Below are 24,355 nucleotides of genomic sequence, written 5' to 3'. Positions count from 1 at the left end.
AATGTATAGATAATTTATATACTGCATTCTATATTTTTAAACTTTCTATAGAAGTAATATACTGACTAATTAATAATAAATTAAATACTGAAAACTTAATAAAATAACGGATACGTGCTATCAATAATAGGTATTATAATATAATTGTTATCAATAATAGGTACTTGTTTTTTTATTATTTTTAATATCATACTTTCAATTAACTCAATATAGATTTTTTTATCAATAATAAAATTTATTGATATATAATAAATTAATTACTTTAGTAGTGAGATAAATAATAGATAATTAAAGCTTTAAAAATAATTATCGAATGATGAAACAGGTTTTATCTTAGTATGATACATACTCTGATATTGATTATTTGCTAGCTTAGTTAACTTGCGTTATAGATACAAAGTGTATATGGAGCAAAGCAGGTGCATCTTTGTAATAGTTGAACTTAGACTATTGTTCCATGGTTTAGTTTGTAATTACACAGTAGATTGATTTACGATTTTGTTACCAATTATATACGAGAACACACAAAGATTGAAAGAGTAATTAATATTTTCTTAAAAAAATCTTTTTTCTCATTATTAACGATAATTATTTAAAATTTTATTCTATGGTATTTCATAGAATATTACTAAACGTGTATTTAATATTTCAATATTAAAATAATTTCAAACTTATTGATTTATATAAACACAAAATAAAAATGTTGCAGAATTAATAGTTTTAAAAATGATTGTAATAATTGTATATAATCAGTATATTATTTTTGTTATGTTATTCATATAATTGCGTTATTTTGAAATTTGAATCGAACATATCTATATAAATCTTTAGAAGAAAGTAACATTTTATATGCAAAACTCTGTTTTTTATTATTTCGTTGCTTCTTCACTAAATAAATGAAAACATAATATGTTTTTATCAACAGTTTCTGTTAATATATACTAAGATTTTCTTGCTTTTATTAATATCAGATTCATTCGATCTATGCGCATTTAAATTAACGTATACATTAATTAAACTAAACACATTAGATGTACAATGGATTGAGTAACATAATAAAGGTAGTATGGGTACGTCGGTATCAGGAAAATTATGGAATTTCCTATCATCATCAACGCAAATCACTCTGATAACTCCGAGCTCTATCAATCAACGGGATAGGACTCGCGTAGATTTATCTATGGGCTTACGCCGACGGATCTGTCAGCGGATGCTTTTCGATCAGATATTGCGGCGGAACGGTTAATAAGAGGTCCTGTTTGTCAATCGATATCCAAACTAGATGACACTCCCCTGGGAAATTTCTGGCGTATTTCGCTCATAAATTTCATAAGCACTAAGCGAACCGAGCTTAATGGTACAATTATTGAAAATAAAGAACGCAATCAATTCGATTGAGCGTAAAATAGAAAATCATAGAGAAATCATACTTTTTTATCATTTTCTTGTTAATCATTCATGGTTACTCTGAGTTAAAATGACCCGACCTGTCTTTAAAGTGTTACCAAATCGACAGTATTAGTTGCAATGATTTAAAAAAATACGGTATATAATTTCATCTTTTAAGAAAATGGAACAGTAGCATTTTTGTGAAAAATTTAATTTTAACTAAAAAAAAATCGTAAACGTGTGTATTAGAATTTAGCGTGAAAGTTACACATACATTGCTTTCACGCTAAATTCTATAATACATGTTTACGATTTTTTTCTTTTAGTGTTAAAATTAAATTTTTCACAAAAATTCGGATCATTTTGACCCAGTGTGGCCATGAAGGGTTAAATTAAATTAAAAATTAAGTAAAGTTCCTAGATTGTACAATAGTAACATTTCTGTCAGCTAGCAGGACTAAATGAACAAAATCGAAAAATATTTACTGAACTATTTAGTGCTCATTTTGTTGTGTTGATTTGTGCTACAAAATATAATTTTGTATCATATGTCATTTAGAAGACACTCGTGGCGCTTAGCTTAAAATTAAGTTAACAGAATCACAAGATAAGGAGAGAAAAAATTAGCAGATATAATTTGTGTTGATTTGTGCTACAAGACATAATTTTGTATCACACATTATATAGGAGAAATTCGTAGTTTTGGGAAGAGGCGAGATACACTGCCTCCACGCACTTTTTAATGCAAAGTGAGGTTTCCACATGGGGTTATAACTTTCCACACGAAGCGAAGTTCCACATAGGTTTACAACTTTCCCATCACGCGAAGCGAAGTTTCACACATAGGTGATTTACAACTTTCATATCAAGTTAGCAAAACCACGAGTTTTTTTTAAATGGCATGGGGTACAAAATTATATTTTGTAGCACAAATTAGCACAAAATAATCATTAAATAATTCAATAGATTTTTTCGATTTTGCTCATTTGATTCTGCAAGCTTGACAGAGGTAATGATAATATATATATGTTCGCAATAGTGATATATTTTTAGTGATATGTTTTTATTTCGAAACACTTATTTCTGCAATGCCAAATACATGTAGATATGAAATGTATAGTTATATATATATATATATATAAATTATATTGTAAGGAATTATTATATACAGTTTATATCGGATAAGAAATTGTTGCTAACTTTTATTTTTTTTCGTGATATTTTATTTTTTACTTGTCGTAATATTTTTAGGCAGTGTTATCACATAATTTCACGTTTCCAATTAATTTTGCCAATAATTTACCTCGTTTTATCTCAATTTGTTTTTGCTACAATAAATCCCGTTATTTTGCTTGTAAAGTGTGATTTGTTAACGAACCGACTAAAGACGAGTGATTGTGTCGAGACAAAGGAAAGCAAAGACGACATCTACTTTAAAGCATTGGGGACATTAATGGATCTTTCCATTGGTTTTAGTTGTCTCAAGAGACAAAAAAATAAAAGCGGAAAGAAAAGGAAAAAGATAATGGAGCAAAAGAATTATTTGTTCTAGAGTCTCGTTAAGTAATATTGAAAATTTTTCTCTCGTATATGAATCTCGCTCGTTCAATAAATTCGTCTAATATTTTGTAACTTCAATGCATACCGAGAATTACAGATGTAATTTAGACAATCAAATATCAGTGTAATCATATTACATAGTGTATAAATATAAAAATTAACAAAAAATCAAATTTTATTAGGAAAATTAGGAAAAGGTCAAGCAAGAAAAGTATTAATATATTAAACATTTAAAAAAATTTATTTTTATTCATTAATTGTGTCTCCATGAAGTACATTCACCGTAAGAAATATTTCGAGAAGTCGACTATAAAATTCCGTGTAAATGGTTAGCTGCTCCGGAAAGTTATCAAAGCTTCACTCCAGGGATGATTGCGTTCCATGTATCTTCTCTACATTTTTTCACTAGTCTCGGGAAATGACCTGGATTTTAGTGTACTCTCTTTGAAGCGACATGACTAAACGAATGCAATTTTCGATATGGCATAGCTGTAATGTCATTTCGTTTTAGTCTTTTTCTAACAATTTAACGCACCGAAATGCATGCGATGGAAATGCAAAATTAAAGATATAATATTTCTGAAATTTATTTATAATAGTATTTTCCTCTTTTTATTTTACATTAATGATATATATCGTGATTTTGAAAAATGATTGCAAGTATAATAACAGATTAATGTGGCTTCATAAATTTTTAATAATCGTAAGATACGTAGAATCCATTAATTTTTATAAATAATGACTTTGAATAACGAAATTATCAATTATTGTTATTAATGATAATAATATTATAGTAAACGATAAATAGTGATGTTAATATTTATCTTACGAAATAATAAATACTCATTGAAATTAAAATAAAAAAACTTTTGGATCATATAACTGTGAACGAGTGAATTTTTTGAACGAAATGCTAGAGCTTATTCTATTCGTGATTTCTGCTCGAATTGTTGTTTTGTTGGATAAATTGAATCTTTGACTTGATTAGAGAATTTGGGAGATGCACATTCGCTCAGTCGTGCGTATTTCACTGACTGCTAGCTTTATCTGCTTTGTTCTACGGATATCGGATTAGATACGATTACGGATTTGCGATGTAACAATTTCCTCGAAATTCATCGAATATAATCGCTCTGTCCCGCGAGTCGTTGAGAACCATTGGACACGCTATTGGACCATCTCAACGGTAGATTTGTCGAGAATCGCAAATCAGATTAGCATAAACTTTATAGCGATTATAGTGGTGGATGATTGATGAAAAATAGGAATATTCTCTGAAATATTTTATTCAAGCGTTACTTGTGATTGACAAAACGTTGTATTGACTTTTTGTTTTGTCCGTGAAATACTGTGCTGACAGAATTATTTGATGGAGAAGTACAACTATAGAATTATGCATATACTTGAATAAACGTTCGGTGGATATTCTTTCGAAAGATTGGTAGCTACATTTGCTGTTTATAAAAAAACTATACAAAGACAGTCAAAAGCTGTCACATCATTGTGCGATAACGAAATAAATTGGATTGTGTAACTATAAGAGTTTGCGAAAAAGAGTAGAAATAAAGCATGTCTCATTGAAAAATACACCGAAAAAAGGAAAAAATGAAAAGCATAGAACATATTAGCTTTGTAGTTTTTCAGTTTGTAATCTAGTAATGCTGTCACGAAAACATTTTTTTTCTCAAAAGTCATGTTTTTATAAAATAATATTAAAAATTACAGAATTTTAAATATTCAAATTTTGTTTTTCTTCAGTGTAAAGACATTGTCAATTTTACGCTCTTTTTATGTTTGATGTTTTGATAATGAATTATTTTTATTTCAAAAAAAGTTTGTCTTCAGCGTTAACCACGGAAATTTACATTACTATAATAATAGGTAAGAAATATGTTTTATGTTTATAATTTTATATACAGATTTAAATTTTTACGATCATCGACAAAGTTTATTTCCTGTATTATTAAAAACTGTACAATCAAGTATTCAAAGTTTATATTTCGATGTAGAGAAAGTACTCAGTTGTTCTCGCTGATGATAAACATTCATAAACATTCCTTTTATGTAACTAGACTTTGATCATTAACGCACCGATAAATCATTGCCAGCTTTTAGCTTTTTGCTTTGAGCAGTTGCTTTAGATTTTTAGATCATTCGTTTTTTTTTCGTTTTTATGCAACAAAAAATAAAGCTTAGTTTTGTCAAAAAATGTAATAACCGTTATAGATATATCATAACAATAGTCAACTGTTTTTGGAAGTTTCAGAAAATTCTCACGAAGGTGAGAATATAGAAATATCTCTCATGCAAGAATGGAAGTATAGTGCGTTGCGATTCTCTTGTTACACACATTTTTGATATAGATTTGCTCCACTGAAAATTTATATATTATTCACACATATATACATATACAATCGTCGTCTTTGCTAATAAATTCCATGACGAATATATTATTAACGGTCTCATTGATTTTGACTTTCGCTCTTTAACTATCTGTTACGTGCAATGTGTATTGTGGCCGTATAAACGTATGGAATTGAGACTGTGTATCGCGAATTGTTTGTTGTAAATGGCAGTACAGATTGTTCATTTTTATGTTTTTACCTCTCCTTTTTTTTTTTTATTTTCCTCGTAACATACACACTTGCAGAATTGTTCTCACTCTTCTTTCTTTTTCAACGATTAGTAACGTATCAATAAATTCGCTGAACGACGTGTTCTCTTCAACAAACAGCGGTACACGCACGTAATAATATGTTCACAATACGGAACGTCGCAATGTATAGCTAAAAATTGTCAAACAGTTAATTGGGTTACCTACTTTACTTTTTGTTTCTCGTGAAAAACACTCGCTGTACACATGCCAGTATGATAATAAACTATTCGATTGTGTCAAAATATGACTAGGTCTTTTGTTGCTTTTGCACGCTTCACGGATTTCCTTGTTTACCGCACGCGCGCGTAATATGTACGTATATATACACACACACACACACACACACACACACACACATGTCGACACATACATACATATACAGATTTATACATACGCGTATTAAGTGTATTTATAAATTACACATATATTTATATAAAAGATTTAGAAATCTTTTCTCAACAATTAGCGTACACTATCTTATTTATAATACAGTAGGGAAGGGTTTGATGCCAGTGATCGTATTCTTTTACCTATCATTTGAATTATCTTACGACTCAATTTCTGATTTATTTTTCAAATTTTATAGAACTGCTAATATTTTTTTAAGATTTATTTTACATTAACATACTTATTCACTACTTTTCATGTAACGAAAGAATATTCGTATATTATGTGTCAAACGCATACATATATTAATCATTATTAAAAATTTATATATTATATTTGTTGGACACTTTGTTATAACATAAAATTAAAGATCGATATTCATTGTCGATAATATAACAAATAATCAGTAACAGACAATCATTTACAAATCATGAATCGTAAATAGTAGCAGATTTTTCAAATACAGATTCACATAAAACAGAAATATTTGTGAAATATTAATCCAAATAATTGAATAACGATCTGTAAATATGAATCTATAATTAATTATGTTCTCAATCAAAGATTGAAAATTATTTACGAATTATTTGCCATGAATTCCAGCCTAAATGTTCTTATTCTTCTAATTAAATAAATAATTTCTGAGGTAAACAACAATACGTAAAATAGATTTTTTTATTAATTTTGACTCTTGTATTTCTTATTAACTATATTTTATTATAAATTTAGAAATAACATTTAAATTATTAGATAATTCTGTAAATTTTTTGTAACAATAAGCAGTTCTCGCATTTACTTCTTGTAATTTGCTTTTTGTATTTGCACGTTTTTGTTCGAAATTATTGGACGCATAAAATTTATTTAGGCTAAATCGGGCAGTGGTTACTAATTTGGTCCGAATCATATAAGATACAGCGCCATCCATGTTTTTTTATCCTCTGCGTTTTTCGCAAGTTATATTCAGTTATATGCAATTTTTATTCAGCCGTTTATAGCGTACGATCATTTACTTGTCTATTGGTTCCTTCTGTCTTGCATTTTTGAGTGAAAGGTATAATATGTGTCTCATGAATATTATGACTGCTGCAAAATTGCGGTCCGAAATTATTGTCACTGGAAACTGCATTCCAATAGACATTGGCATCACGTTAACGTGCAACTATGTCAGTGACCTTGACGCTCGCATTCACACATAGAATTGTGTAAAATCGCAATGAATATTATGACTGTATTCTATATTTTCGTATATTACGTAATTACATGTTACTGCCGAGTTGAAAGAGAATGAGAGATCGTGATTTATTTAGATATTTTGCAATGGATAATTTGATGTTTTATAATTTATTAGTTCCCGCGAATAGATTTTAGTCTACGAATCGCGATATATAGGTGGAATACAATTCTATATGTGAAAACCAGTCGATTTAACAAGCTTCATCGATTTTCTAAATCCGCTTCGATATGTTTAACTTGAAATTCGGCTATAATATCAGCTTGTGTTCCGTCGTGATGTCGCGGACGGTTTCTGGTCTGTCCAGTCGGATACTTTGAACAAATATCCGGTTTTCCACTCGATTTTACCGTTGCCTCGGGGAATTTCGAAACACCGGCAATTCCTGGTCAACTGGCATTGCGCGTGGTATTTCATTTTCCATGCAGTTCCCATTATTCCGATTGATCCGTGACATTCACGCACTGGCACTTTTTAATTTGATACCGGCCTCAATTTGTTGGTCAAATGTATGATCGGTCAGATGCATGAGGCACATGCATTGTTTGCGAAATAGCATTCCGTTGTCTTCATAGACCGGCAAATCTGATAGTTCCCGGGATCCACTCATTCGATGCTACCTAGAAGTCCTTCAAACAGTTACACGTGAGCAACTAGGTAGTTTCCATCCATTATCCCGATTAGATACACATCCTTGCATTAACATCGGCTCTCCCGATATCTTCGATATCGAGCATACAAGCAGGATCATATGTGCCAGCGTGTAATCTTGATTTTGCTTAATCTTCAAGTATCGAGCTAGTTGTATCACACGTCTATTTATCATAGTCCCATTGAAACAATACGAGAATGCATTATCGAAACATCTTGGAGAACGTATCTTGCAGGAAACACTAATTCTAACCATGGCATTCTCGTTCAATTGACCTCAGTCTCAGGTTCTCGTTTGCATGCTCTCGATGATTTGCCGTCGTCGTCGGCGCGGGATGGCCCTCGTTGCGGTTTACCAACCCGCCCCGGCGACTATATGTGCTATAAGCACGTCTCTTTCTGATCTGTAGCGTTGACGACCACGGAGGCTTGCGTGAGTAGTTCCTTTTGGACAGGTACACCTGTTGGCACCTCTTCGAGTATTGGTCAAAGGGTCGTGGTCCTCGAGACTGTTGCCGAGGGTGGCGGTGGCGGGGGAGGTGGGGAAATTACTACGTCTGGTTCACCCGCTAGATCGCAGTCGAATCTCCAGAGAATATTTTCAGGGTGGTCACCTCCTAATGCAGTACAATAGTTTACAATTTATTGAATAAAAAGTTTAAATATCGATTCTATGTTAATATATTTTTATATGTATAATCTTAATTCTTTAAGCTTTGGGTTTATAAAATATCTTCTCGCCATATTTAAATAAAACAGAGATCTTTACAATATATTCTAGAGTTAATATATGGACAATTATTTTATGCCTTTTAGGGTATATTTATAATTACCGTTTATATCTATATAAATTTATTATTGCTAATAAAGGATAATAATAATAATAATGAAAGAAATTTATTATTGCTAATAAATAATAATGAAGGAAGATATTTAGAACATAACGCGAAAAAGCATAAAAGTTTTACAATAATAATTTTACAATAATAGTTTTACAATAATAGTTTTACAATAATAATTTTATTTTATAGCAAAGTAGCATTTTTTCCATATTTAATATTTTTGGACAAATTGTGAATTTATTAACATTCTTTTGATTTCTCTGTTACTATAATAATATTGCAACTATAATAATATCTCTTGTAACTATAATAATATTGCAAATTTTAATCTACACGGAAAGAAGAATTTTGTTGAAGTATAGCCAAAAATTTATCTGGATACAGATTTGAAAATAATTTTCTGACGTTGGACCATCAAAACATGTAGAAATTTCAAGCATTGCTGCAAAAAGTTTTGATATTCTACACGGAAAGAATTTTGTTTTAAAATTTACCCCGAAAATATAGTAGTTGTGGTAAATACAATATTTTAAAGATTTTTACCATACACTTCAATAAAATTAATCAAATTTATTTTATATTTTATTGTAGTTTTATTAATGAATGAGAGAGATTTACATTAATATTCTTGAAAATACATTGTTGTCCCACGACTATCATATTTTCAGGGTAAACTCTAAGAAAAAATTCTCTCCATGATAGCAACTTACTTGAGCATCTTACATAATTATTTTAATGGTCCAACAAAATTATTTTCAGATCTGTATCTAGGTAAATTTTTAGAGACTTCAGCAAAAGCGTCCTTTCCGTGATATGTGAACGTATAACCGTAATGATCAATATATCACTTGACCTAGCGAACATAATAGGACGGGACAATCTCATGGTAGATAGATGGTTGTACCTTGACCCAAGATGATGCCCGAAGAGCCCCGTCTCTGTCTCGGCGGAGGTGCTTGGTGTTTGTGCGAGTGATGGCTGTGAAGATGTGAATGTGAGTGGCAGTGCGTGTGACGTGTGTGCGTGGGGGTGGCTTTGCACGGTGGCGGTTGCTGTTGTTGTGATTGCTGTTGCTGCTGTTGTTGAGGACGAAGATGAGGATGAAGCCTGTGCTAGGTGTTCCCGCCATGGGATACTTGATCGAAGCTCAATGATTTCTTCATCTCCGTCATCGACAACGCACCACCCTCCTGCTGAGAGATAAATAAGCGCAAGTGTTAGCTATATCAGGCGGAGAACAGAGTTTTTCGATGAGACAAGTGGACAGACGAGTTATTAAAAGTTGTACGAAGTTGTTAGAAGTTTTTAAAGATAGGCAGGAAGGTTATCATTGGGCCAACGTTGATAACTATGTCTTTAGAGTTGTGTTTGGAACGACCAGCACGTGCTTCATGAAACGGTCTTTTTTTACGGGAATTCCGGGATATGGTAGCGCCGATATGGCTTTCGGATCACGTTTTCAGAATGGAGCGAAGCGTTCACAATATACACGCAGACATATTGCTGGTTAAAAGACTGCTATATATGAAGGCGAAGCTTGCGGTTAATAAAATGGATTTCTCTGCGAATAGTTTAGATTCTAGGCAGATCGATTTTACATAAATAATTAAAAATTACTGACTAACACTAACACAATTCAGCACTGAACAATTTTAATAATAATACGAAGATAGTTAATATTATATCAAATATATTTTAATTTGACATTTTATTTGGTATCAGTTTTTTTTTCCTCGCATTTGTATAAAATATATATGTATAGATGTTAAATACGTTATATATCAATTTTGTTTGAATGTGGGTTATGATCTACCATTATACTTATAAATCAGCACGAGAATCATGGTTTGAGAAATGATAATGTCACACATAATGAACAGAGAATACTCGAATGGTGTAGACAGAATAATGCGGTCAATGTGGTTTATTGGAATTCAGAACGCGTGGAATTCGCTGGAATACAATTGCGTTTTCTCAACAATACGAATGTCCCTATTTATAACATGCATTACGTATCGACAAATGGTACATTAACATTAAGTTAATTGCTGTTACATAATATAGAACTATATGTTACGATACAATACATTTTGAATTGTGGATACTTTATGGATTCTCGCTCGTATATGTGAAATTGTGCATCACTTTTTTGTTTTAAAGTAATATCATTCCTTTATTTTGAAAAGAACGAGTGCTGACAATGATTGAAGAGTTTGAATGGTTATAGGGTCGATTCTGCAGTCTATCACTTTACATTATCGTAGCAGTATTTGGCAGGTGGTATTTCAAAAGATACATCACGTATTTTCATTCAAGAGAACTAGAATTAGAACTAAAAGTTATATTCGACTTTGAACGGGTCGTTCAGCTTTGATGGAATTTAAATGAGTTTTTAATTATACCTCAGTGCGATTGTAATTAATTTTAAAGCGGGTGAAAAGGTTTGCGTGATGAAAGAGACGTGATATTAGAATGGAAAGAGATAAAACGAGAGAATGAGAGAAAAACACATTGTCGCTTTGATCACATGGAATTTTTTTAACAGCGTCAGTGATTCATAAAGTTTGTAAGTGCTAATGAAAAGTGTTAATTCGTATCATCTAAACGTCATACAAAGCGATTTAAGTGCTTAGTCTTTAGAATATGCATGTAATTCTTTTGAAATTTTTTAGCAAATTTATGATTTTTCTTTTAATTTGAAAATATTTTACAAATGATAAAAAGAAATCTTTCTGTGTGTAAAATAATAATTTTTACTCAAATCATGTAACAAAAATGTTAGTATTAATTCTAGAAATTATAATTTATCAAATTTATTTATTTTTGGTTCATTTTTATTGAGAATTTTGCATTTATATATAGCACAAATAATTTTCTTTATTTCAAAATATAATGATATCATAATTTAAAATTTTTTATTCGATGGAATGTTTTATAGTTTGATATACATAAAGAAATAAAAGTAACAGTTAAGAGAGTAAGTTTGAAGAAATTACTTTCGTATCACGAACTTTTTTCGCAAAGTTTCACTTGTTCATTTAAATAGTGAAGTATTTTATTCTTTGAATATTTTTCCTCTTTTAGAAATTATTTCGTTTTTAAGACTAACATTTATAGAGTACTCTTGTATGTGCTTTTATATGAAATATTCCTGATAGGTTTGCATTGAAAGATGGCTCTCTATAAAAGTGTAAGCTACATACGTTCCTCTCAAGTTTTCAAGAACATGATCGGCTTATATGCTCAACGAAAAGATAAATATGCGATATTGATTTTACTCATCATGTAATATTTGCATCATGAGACTAAACCATTCTCCATAGAAATTTCATTAAATTGCGCTCGAAGGTATAACGCGCAATAAAGCGCACACTGTTGTTGTTGCAAGTTTATGCATGCAATTATGTCTAACGTACAATACTGCAATTGTAAGCGTGTATGACATAATCCTGCATTGCAGGCAGTTCATTAACTGCGAAACATAAAACGTGCGCAAACGAAAAATATTTTATAATGAAATACACGTTTTATAATGTGCACTCGCGCCGTGAAGGAATCAATCTAAAATTAATACAACGGCTATCGTAAAAAAAAAAGAAACATATACATCGTCACAACACTTTACAGATAGACGTGGGTGTACAATAAATTCGTGCGAAATTCGCGTGGGAGGCAACTGGCTTTTATAATACTTCCTTGTCAAATGATGTGCGGAATATCCATTATTTCTCTGAATTCGAGTTTCTATAATATAAAAACGAGAAATATTTAGAAGAAAGAGGGGCTTTTGGAAACTGTACTCTCAGCACGGTAATACGAATCGCGAATCTTCGACCGATATCACATGCATATTGACTCTCCGGAATACTTTTTCGCTAACACAAAGACGAGAAAAATCCAGAGTTCGCGTAATTGGTTCTGTTCGACGAAATTGAATTACCGTGGAATGAGTATCGCTCCGCGCGACCAACAATCGGCTCTTCTCGGAAAGCTCCCGCGTAATCCGTTGCCACGTTTCTATCTCTCCTGATTGTTTCGCCACTTTTTTTCACGAATATGTACGCCAATGATAATTTATTTAAATCCGCAAGTGTCTGAGCAGAATTCGTAATTGTGTCGCGTGATGCAAGTTATTTAAATCGTCGTTATTATCTTGAAATTTGATTAAAGATAGGAAGATATCGAATGTGCGGTTCGAACACTGTTATAGTTCCTCGAAGATGCCGATTGCAAAATTTGATCGCGTGCCCGTCATGTGGGACAAGACTTACACCATTTAATCGCGGGATCTCGATGCTCGGTATGTAGGTTGTCTCCTCGTGTTCGGAGGAGCAGAGGCGCGTCCTTCTCCTGGAAGAGCGCGGGCTGCAACGGCCGCACAGCCCGGCGCGGGCGGCCGCGGAATTGCGCGATTTCGCAGCGGGCCTCTGCCGGGAGCCGCAGCGGATGGCAAATCGCAATTCCGAGGCCATCTCGGCGCAGAGAGACTGTCGAGCGGTTAAATGATGGTCGATGCGTAGGTGCGCGTACGTGTTTACCGTCCAAGAAGTAATCGTTGACGATGCAGCAGATGCCGATACGACAGGTACAACATACACCAAGAGACAATACACGAAACGATCATACGAGACCTGAACACATGCAAGACTGATTTCTCCGTCGCGTGAGGCCGTCTGTTCATCAAGACGTTTTTTCGAATAAATGCTTGCCACGGGTATTGCATTAACATTCAGTCTATATGCATTTAACTCACATAAATCAAATACACGTTAAGATCACCGAAAATGAGAAGGCAGATATTTGATTTGAATATACGAGAGGAATAGAGGATCTGTGAGGCTAGCACATTTTATTAATATAAAAAAAAAAATAATGATAGTTCCAGTAGCACTTTTAATAGTTTTACAGTTCTACCGAAAAATAAAAATAAGTTCCGCATTTTTTATATGAAAAAATCAACAATTTTCCTCTAAAATGCAAGAAAATGATAAATATTAGCACTTTAGCAACAGTTCCCGATAGTTCTACTAAAGATCTACTAATATATGCATTTTGCAAACAAATTGCATATATTAACACATTTTCCAACAATTTCCAATTTTTATACATTTCATATATAGAAAACGGCCCGATACTCGAAGAAAGTGTCGTGTGCTGATTGCTTATAGCCAGTTTTAACGACAGTTCTCGTTAGTCCTGAGTTTTATGCTATACTTATTTCGTAGGTAATGGATTGGAAATAGGATATTTCGACAGCAACAAATTCCCACGTTATTTTCATGTTGATCAGCTTTATTATATGAATATTAGGCCTGTTCTTTTTGCCTGAATTTTTGCACCAGTTCATCTTTCTTCCTTTTCTCTCCAGGAGAAAAGAAGAGGAAAAAAGATGAAATGGTACAAAAATTCAGCCAAAAAGAACAGGCCTATTGTTCCTAATTTACAAGACGTAAGTTAGCGGAACAAAGTGAGCAGAATCAATCCAAACTAATATTTTTATTTGGTGCTCATTTGCTAAAATTTGCCAAAGAAATAAATTTGTTGTTCTGCAGGTTCTCAAAAGCGTCTCTCTCTCCTCCTTTGCGTCAAATAATGTCCTTAAAAATTTATACCACATTGAATTCGTATTTCATTCCAAATTTTTTGCTCTGTTACATCTTCCCATTCTCCGTTCTTAAATCGTACACAGATTCGCTTTCCGTATACTTTCGTGTCCAGTAATGATTCATACTCTGTTAGGGTTAATGTTATTGCAAATATTTTTTCGTCACTTATACTAATTAATTTATAATTTTCTTGTACTTCAGAGGAAAATCGTCATGCTATATTCGTGAAGTTAGTATACCATAGTCTCATATTTGGTTTTATTATATAAAAAATGCGGAACTTTTTTTATTTTTAGGTAGAACTGTAAAGCTACAAAAAGTGCTACTGAAACTGTCATTATTTTTTTTATATTAATAGACTGTCGTGCTAATTTTACAGATCCTGGAATAGAAAGATTTAGGATTAACTTTGTAGATATGAATTAAATTCCTTATGTGATTATATTCTTCGTTGCACTATATTGTATTTTTTTTTCATTCAACTAGAATTTTACTCACTATATTTTGTACGCATTCTGCCTCTTATCGCTCAGTGTAAAGCGATATGATAATAATGCGTCAAGGGTACTGAGAAAAAATGTATTAAATTTTAATACCTATTTGTAGTTCTATATAGCTAAATGTAAACATACATTTATTTGTACCATAATCATTAATTTGATTTAATTATAGTTTTTTTATTTAGTGAATATTTACTGTAAATAAACGTTAAGTTAGTACTGTTACTATTTATAGTACCTATTTATACTTACTCTATTACTGTCATAATACTATTCAAGTAAATATTTATTATAATTTAGTACATTTTTTCGCAGTGTATAGGAAATAATAAGCCGAGAAGATCATCACGAAAGTCAAAAAGGTGACAGAATTTTGAATTAAGATTCAAACGACCTCGCCTATCCATGAGAAAGTACAACTCATGCAAACACGTTCACATAAAATCTTATACCGGCATCTCTTTTAGCTTACCCTGTCCGATTGGACATTCTTTTTGGAGTTCCAACAGAACTCGAGAATTGCCACCAGGATCGCTAGCGCCAGGCCGCAGAGCAGTACAACGAAGACACCGCCTGAAATGACAAAACCGAAAGCTCATTATTTTAATGTCGGCGGAGCCGCACGTTTTTCTCTAATTTCACTGCAAACGAGACGCCGTTGGCAGCCGCGAAGTACGATGGGGCGTGTTTGTACCCCGTCTCGAACTTTCTTCGTGACTTCTTCATCCTTTCCCCTCCTCTACCATCTTTTGTAGCACTGGTTCGAGGAGCAAAGAAAAGAGAAAAGAAGTACGGCGAAAGAAAAAAGGCTCGCAGTGGCGGCCGCGGAAAATCGTGCGCGCAATATCTAAGCGAAGCGTGCACTTTCAGATCGATCGCGCATTATACTTTTTGGTCTGTTTCATGAGGAAACTTTGCGGAGAGTATTCGCGGGTAACGACCGTGAGTAGGGCGTGCGTGGAAACGTATATACTGATAAATGGCGAGGTGCTTGTATTTATTGCGATGCAAGAGTCGTGCGAAAACAGTGAACTCTGGAGGGATATTTACGCTTGGTACGAAGTTTAGCTTATCCCCGATAAAAACGGAAGGATAGGAAGTATGCGAAAGTTCAAGAGAGCGTTGCATTTGGAATTAATGGCTGTTTCCACAATGATTCGTGAGATTATTCGTAAAACCGGAACTTTCTCGAACACACGTCATGAACTGATATATGTTAGTTGCTTATGAGTTGCTCCATACCACTTTCCTTATTTCTTCAAGTAGAATTCGATATTCTGTTTAATTATCGATTAAAATAATATTTGAAAAAATTTTTAAAGAGTTCCAAAATTATTTTATATTCCGTATTTTATTTAGGAGCTAATAAATTTAATGAGGAAATAACTTTAAAATTTGAGGTTAGCTGTATAAAATTTGAGCAAGCTGCTTTGGTAAACATTTCAACTTTTTCGCCAATATTTCTTCGTACGTGATCAAAGATGAGTTTCCACTTTATTGGTCGAAAATACGGTGCACGGAGTCCGTTTCCATGCAGTCAGCAAATTTACCTTCCGCAAACTTCTCAGTTTCTCGAGTTAAGCCATTAGTAATTGATCACCGTCTGCAGTTATTGCCTATAATACATACTATATAATTTTTACTAAATATCATCCTTTTATATGTACTTTTAAATCTATGATATATTAATTATTTTCAAATAATTATAATTAAATTATTTCTAATTATGCGCATAAAACAACCAATTACTCTAATTTATATAAAATAATAATTGAACCTCTGTGTGGCATCAATAAGATAGAGAAAAATTTATGGAATACATTCACTTATGCTGGCAAACATTTTTTATCCGTGAAACTTTTAGCTATATATTTCAAGTCGAAAGAATGGGGAACAAAGTATGGAGGATCGAGGCACTTTTGAACAGGCTAAAAAGTGTCCACTTATCGTTGACGGCAAGACAACTGAGCTGGGACCTCGGAGGGATGCAAAGTAGATTTGCATAACTACACCGCCGTGATTTATGATGACAGTCCGGACGTTTCACCGGAAAGACGAAAGTTTCTCGCGCGGTCGCCTGGATATCACCGGTGTTTCACGCCTATTTTGCGAAACGATATCAAGAGCTGGGTCCGGAAAGAGGTCGCGCGACATTGTACGCCTACAGGCTGATCCAAGTTTCACGGCGGGAAGTTCTGTTCACCGAGTTACAGGATATATGCCTAAGTTTTCCATACGACGGGGCGGACTCTTGCCAAAACACTTGAGCACGAACCGGGGATTAACCGGAGCTCACCCCGTTCTCCGAGAGATTCTCACGCTAATTCGGAAACTCGCGGAGTTAGCGATATTCTAAGGCAAATGAGCAAAGAGAATGCAAGGTCGCGCTAAGTGGATTCAAGCGAATTTCCGATATTATCATCTTACGCTATTAGAATACGTTTATCACTTTTGCTTCATTGACCAGTGAATACAATATGCATAAGAAAATATAATTTTCAACAACGATATTGTATGATGGAATATATTTTTTATATAGTTTGAAATTGGTTAACTTTGATTGTATTTCACTTCAGCTTTCGTTTATTTTTATTCATATTTACGACCGTCACAAAGAATTCTTAGCTTGTTTTCCCGCTTCTTTTTTATTCTTATTTATTTTAGTTTGAGAAAATATAAATTAAAGTTGAAACAACTAACGTTAATGAAACTTATTTGATGGTTCTACATTTTTATATTCAATCTTTTTTTTATTTCTTTTTTATTTTTGTAATAATATATCACACTATGATTCAAATTAACGATTAAAACACAATTAAAACGCAATTCAAATCGTTTATTAATAATTAATATAGGTAATTTTTATTAAATTATTTATCTAACATTATTTACAAGAAATTGTAATTATTAAGAAATGCTATTGTTTAATTTTAATTATATTATCAATTTTAATTTTTATGACAAATTTTATCATTGGATAAATAATTTTTATCAATGATGTAAAACATTTATTATATAATCAAACTGAATATTAATTTAAAATAATTTCATCAAGGAGATTCATAGACTATAAGCTATACTCCATGATTTCCTACATTTTTAAAGCTTCCAACAAAGTGAAAAAGCCAATTTAATTTTACATTTCTCTCTCAATTACTTTAAGACTACTGAAAGCTTTCTTTCCTCGAGATAGTACTACTTATTCTTATAAAAATAGCATGATAAAGGTCAGTCGACAACGACCGCTTTTTTCATGGCAACTAATCAAGAGACATTGAAAAGAACGGAAAAATTAGCAATTCAACTATAATTTCGCGAGATTTTTGCATCTCACTTGAGACAGCTCGTTCTTTTTTCTGTCTTGTCGAGTACATTTATACCGTCGGTGAAATGGGTACTTATCCAAGTTACAAGGCGGTAAAGAAACGGCGACGGGAAAAGAGAGGCAAAGTAGGTAGATAGCTCCAGAGTTTCTGCGAGCGAAGGAAAAAAAGGAAAGAGTCGAATAAAAGTGGGGGGGAGAAAGAAGAAACTTGTTGTGACTTCTATAAAAATTCGGAAGCGGTTTCCGAAGAGTCCAAAGAAAAATTCATCCGCGAACTTTATGCAAGATTCCGTCGCGCTTGAAAACCTTCTCTTTTTTTCAATATTCACTTTGTCCACTTTGTATTCAACCAAATCTCGTTGTCTTCTATAGTAAAAAATTAACTTTCTTGACACTGAAGACAGCTATAATATTTATGTGCGATATTTCCGTCTATCGATATTTATTTATTTCGAATTACATCTAATAAATTTAACTTTAAAGACTTTATATGTGCGTAAGAAAAATATTAAATCCACAAATTATTCAAAGATGAACAGATAATTGACTTTTTACAATATTTTATGTGAAATATTTTAATGCGTAATGCGAATCATGTTTCTAGTTTATTTCGTATCATTTTCTCCATAAATAAATCTCTAAAGCTTAGTTTTTTAATTTTTGGATTTAGTTTTTTTAGCACTAGTGATTTATATATGCTGTACAACGACATGTTTACAACTTTTTTAGCCGTAAAAGCAAATAGAATAGTAAAAGTGACTGAAACTTAAATAGACACGTAGAACACGCGGAAGTTATGACCATTAAACACATCCCTTTTGTATATGTGCATATAATACGAAATGTCATCAATGCCGCAGCTGTGACGGAGATTTATAACATGCAAATATAACTGATAGGTTGCATGATCCAAATTTGTTGTGCTATAATTGATGTACGTATAGCTGTGAATGAAATACAGCTTCACAAACTTGTTTTGCATGAGTACATTTAATATATTATTAAATGTACTCATGCATGAGTATAGGTAACCTGGATAAACATGATAACTTCTTAATTGATTAAGCAGTTATTCACACATCGTGAAATCATTTTCGTCATTCAATTTCATGAAAATTAATCCGGAATTCTTTGATATGTTGTGTTATGCAACTCGTTAATGAAAATGTGTATCTTGCTGTTATTTATATAATCTGATGTAAACAATCATTTTTAGGCGTGATTTAAGAATGAAAGAATTTTCTTATTCTTCTTAGCTAGTTTAATCTTTTCTATTGTTCCTGTCTATAATTTCGATTGATAAAAAATATGGTTGGCTATATATAAACATACCAATATTTTCAACTCCAAGAGCATTAGCTTTGCTCTCTTTATTCTTGTCATCTCTGTTGCATACGTCACCCGTATTCTTCCACCATTTATCATAGAGGATCTGTATTACACCTTTTTCCTGCAGCTCCAGTATAACTAGAGATATTTTATCCCTCCAGGGCGAACCTGCATATAAAAAGCCTTCGTTAGGCTGGCCAAGGGTTTCGCAATTTCTGCTTCTACAGCATAATCTCGAACGTAACTTTGCCATTGCACGTTGGATATATGTCGAATATATTATTAAATAATATACGTATGTTAAATATGCGGTTTAATTTTGTAGAATATCTTCAAACTTTTTCCCGTTCCAAGACGGAAATATATAATCTTTTTGGTAAAATTATTTGACTGTACAAGCTACATATTTCATGAACAAAAACTGCGTACTTTTGAACTATTCGTTCTGTACCGGCTGAGAAAGCCAATTTTTCTTTAGCAGAAATTTAATTGGATACCATCCGTTTCAGAAACTTCTTAGCTTTCAATATTAAATACATTGGCAATTACTCTTTTCAAATATAACTTCTATTTATTGCTATCTTTATTCATATTTACCTTTTGGAGTAGCAATTCCGTATCCTTTGCTATCTAACAATCCCCCTATTTGTGTTAGATTACAATCGCGATGAACTGCGTAATCGAGCATAGTCGACTCCATTAAAAATGCGTAGTCGCCTTCCAGGACCCTCTTCACTCCTTCTTCGTAGGTTTGAACGAACACAGATGGACTCTTCGATTCCATAAATCTCCACATTTTTTGATAGATCCCAATTTTTGAATCCTGTGATTAAATTATTTAATATTCGGAGAGAACGATTTTTCAGAAGTATCTAAAAATTCAACTATGATACAGAGCTTGTTGGATCATAAAAATAATTATATAGGACGCTCAAGTATACTGAGCAATACTGTAAAAAGTTTTAATATTCTAGCAGCTTGAACGTCCTACATAATTAGTTTGACGGTTTTACAAAATTATTTTCGAGTATCTGGTTGAATTTTTAGATAAAACCGTTCTTTCTTTCCGTGTGCAAATTTAATTCTGTGACGATTTGTTTTCAGTTTGTATTTTATATTCCATAGTTAATTTTGATCAAAAATTGAAATTGAACAGTAATCCCTGAAATCATGAAAAATGAAAAAGTTAATATTGTATTGAAAGAATTGGCTTTTATCCGTGAATTAATATCAAATGTTTTTATTGAGCAAATGGTCGAGCTTTTACGTTGTCAATATTAAAGTTAAATTCTGGAATTTTTTGTTCATTTTTTTGCTAATTAATTTGCTCATTTTTCTGAAGGAAAAACGTCCTCACTTAGAGGGAACGGGATTTACAAAAAACGGTATTTTTGTTTTAAAGATGTAGTTTTCTGTTAAAATTTTACAACGTGATATACGATATTTGAATAAATGAATATCACGAATTGATCAATCATTAGTACGACGTCAGCAGATTTATTTGATATATGTATATACATTCTTTTTATTTTAGAGAGCGCGAATATATTGTATAATTCATTGTACGTATTTTTACATGTATCTATTTAATAGATATTTTATGAAATTCTGCTAATTAAAAGACCAGATCATGTCGTCTGTTATAACTTATTATTAGTCTAACACAAATACATTACATTTTGAAAATTTTATTTATATAAATCATGATTTTTTTAAAATTATATTATAAACGGAGGAGAAAATTGTAATATTATAATACAGGAAATACATAAAAGAAAATTATTAATACTTAAAAATGTTATAATAATCATATATTATTGACATTTTAAAATATGCTATTAAGTTGTACAGAAAATATAAAAGCAATTCTTTTTCTGTAATTTTCTGCACTTACTCTGAAGAACGTCTTCGTACTTCCGCCCTCTAAAGTGCCGTAAGATATCTCAGTTTGTTCCGCGAGATCAGCGACATTCTCGATCGGCGTTATCATCCTCTCCACCGTTAGGAAAGCAGCCAGATTCGCCGTATAAGAGGAGATGATGATTAGCGTGAAGAACCACCAAATGCCGCCTACTATTCTCGTACTAGTTGCCTGATAACGAGGATTTATTTCGTATTCATCTTGAATAATCTTAACAAATTTTTTATTTAGCAAATCCATGGATGTTCTAATTTGACGATACCAAATTATTTGGGAATTAATTTCAAATTATTTTTTGCTTTGCAAATGTTATCAATTTAATCCATATTATTCCTTTATAAAACTGCATTATGGGAACCTTAGTTCGTTAATCAATTGAAGAGTTTAGAAGTATAAATATAAATTATTGCGAATAAATGTACTGATTAATTTTAACAATCTCTTTAACTTTCTATAATTTTAGAAACGTGTACGAAAACCATTTCGCTGAAATATCTAAAGATTAGGTATAATAATTAGATATAATACAAATCTCTGAAAATAATTTTAGACCATTGAAATAATTGTAGGACTTTCAAGCATAAGCAATGCTACAAAAAGATATCCTACAGTATGAGTGTTCTACATAATTATTTTGATAGTCCAACAAAATTATTTTTAGATCTGTATATAGTTAAATTTTTAGGTACTTAGCAAAATTATTCTTTCCAATTAAAAATAAGTTTTTTGTAATGTCAATATACAATTTAATATACAGCGTTTTCAAACAATCAAGTGATATGTGTTTTCCTGTGCTCTTGAGACAACGGAGAGCGTTTAATCCAATCGATCAAGTCAGTAGTATCGAAATCAAATTGTTGTAAACATGAGGGAAGCATCCGTTTAAAACTTTTAGGATTTCTCACATGTAAATCTTTTGATACATCTGCACTGTGAGGCAGATACTTTTCTCTTCTGTTTGAAGGATTGTAAGGAGATTCAAAAGATCGATTGAAAACGCATTAGAACGTATCAAGGTGACGAGGTCAACAAGGCGCGATCCTTGAAAAATTCCTCGTAGCATTCGAAGAATGCAATACGGGATCTCGTTTAGAATTCGCTGTCGGGATATTTCGATCCATTAATGGCGAGGCCAACGCGAAAATGATCGTCGAATGTAGAACACCCATGAATGATTCTCTCATTCTCGTATTACGCGGCACCTGCCGTTTGGGAATCGAGCGAACGAATTTAATTTTACTGCGCGATAATATCCCGCGAAAGAGTTTGCACGGTAATCCGCGTATTCACGATGTGTAATGAATGTGTTTAATTCATACGTCGAATATAATTTCATGTTTTGTAAGTCATGGTTTCGTGTGGAATTGCTCTTTTGGCGACGCGTTATAAAAAAAAAACGAGTTCTCTTATCTATCGAGTCTAAATCGATGAGAGAACAATTTTTTGCGCGTGCACAATATTACGCGCACATTAATATTATTTGCAATATTACACTCTCGCTCTGAATGCTCAAACCGCGATTCTCGGCGCATCTGACTGACATGAAACATAATTTCCCAACACTCGAGACAGTCGCAACGACAACCCCGCATGTACATACGTGCCACCAGAGTCAATTGGCATTATATGATGTACTATAGATATTTCCATATGTGAGTCTACTCTTTAACTATTTCATATGTGCAGAAGTTTTTAATTTCTCCTATTTGTTGAATAAATTTTTCAAAGTTTTACGTGTGCAAACATGCAATATAATATAGCGACCTAAGATTTATTTCAACATTTGCTAAGCGTATAATGTACAGTTACATACAACGAGAAATTGATTTAGCTCAAGAAATCAATTATATACGTAATAATAGATCAAGTCATATATGTTTATCATTGTCTTAAACAGGATTCACAGACTAAGTAAACGAACGCGAATAAATATGAATAATTTAGTACTCGTGATACTGTTGAAGCAAATTATTCGTATTTGTTTATGCTCATTTGCTTGATCTGACTCCAGCTTTATATGTATATTTCCGCATCTTTAACTATTATTTTATTCGTTTTTCATTTGGAATATATTTTAAAATTTATACGTCATGACATATGAGCGAAAAACTGTGTTCGGTGCGTATAAAAAAACAATGCATTTCGTGATTTATAAGTTTAGAAGAGCTGACATTACATCGCAATGATTTAACGACATGATAAACGGACATATTTGCAAGATAATGTCTTGTTAACGAAGTTATTATTCGTATCAAAGTTAATGTAATTTAATCATCTTTTCTATGTAATGTATTCGTGTTTAAATCCTAATTTAACCCTTTTAACCAAAATAGTTAACTCGTCCAAAAATAGAATTTACGTTTGTATGTTGAATCAGATAATTATTCGCGAATAATTGATAATCTCATGTAGGATTTAGAAAACTAATTATCTATTTGATTAAACATTACATCTCAGCATTAGTATCTTCTGTTATTTATCTAAATTTTTGGTAGGCTAGTCTGGTGATATCTCGCAACAGGTATATTAAATACAATATATGATGCGTATATAGCTCGTATTCTAGTAATTGCTTTTGCCAGTGATAATACAAATGAATGATGACGAGGACGTGGAAATTCGTGAGGTATCACGGGGAATATTACCAGGCGAGATGCTGTTGAGGACATGTAATTGTTTTCACGTGCATTGCAGCTTAGTGTAAACAAAACCTCCTTTCTACCGTTAGCATTGTCAGAGAAACAACACCAACTCGAATCTCACCGTGAAACCTAACCTCGCGAATTTCCATGCTCTATAACAAATGACCACATAAGTAGCATGCATCTATGCTACTGTGTTTCCGGTAAGTTTTCAAGAGCAGCAATTAGCATTTAGTACAGATAAATATTGCAATGCAATATCTATTTTTTTTTTTACAGAATTAGTATCACAAAAGACAATTAAAATGATTAATGC

At 32.3% G+C, this 24,355-nt stretch overlaps 1 protein-coding gene across 1 annotated transcript in view; it reads right to left on the bottom strand.

Moving 5' to 3' along the window:
- Positions 1-8,415: 8,415 nt before the first annotated feature.
- Positions 8,416-24,355, bottom strand: part of LOC108721397 (glutamate receptor ionotropic, kainate 2) — a 69,562-nt gene continuing 53,622 nt past the window's right edge. Inside the window, exons 15-21 of the mRNA XM_018445935.1 lie at positions 21,371-21,568; positions 20,074-20,299; positions 19,480-19,644; positions 15,295-15,395; positions 12,990-13,203; positions 9,621-9,909; positions 8,416-8,491 (exon numbers count right to left, since the gene is read on the bottom strand). Coding sequence (XP_018301437.1) covers positions 8,485-8,491; positions 9,621-9,909; positions 12,990-13,203; positions 15,295-15,395; positions 19,480-19,644; positions 20,074-20,299; positions 21,371-21,568 — 1,200 coding nt within the window. The 3' untranslated portion in view covers positions 8,416-8,484. The remainder of the gene's footprint in view (positions 8,492-9,620; positions 9,910-12,989; positions 13,204-15,294; positions 15,396-19,479; positions 19,645-20,073; positions 20,300-21,370; positions 21,569-24,355) is intronic.

This window comes from Mycetomoellerius zeteki, unplaced genomic scaffold (assembly GCF_001594055.1).
Source record: "Mycetomoellerius zeteki isolate Tzet28-1 unplaced genomic scaffold, Tzet1.0 scaffold169, whole genome shotgun sequence".
Lineage (NCBI taxonomy): Eukaryota > Metazoa > Arthropoda > Insecta > Hymenoptera > Formicidae > Mycetomoellerius > Mycetomoellerius zeteki.
Note: the sequence above shows the minus strand (reverse complement) of the source record. Positions and strands in the feature narration are given on the sequence as shown.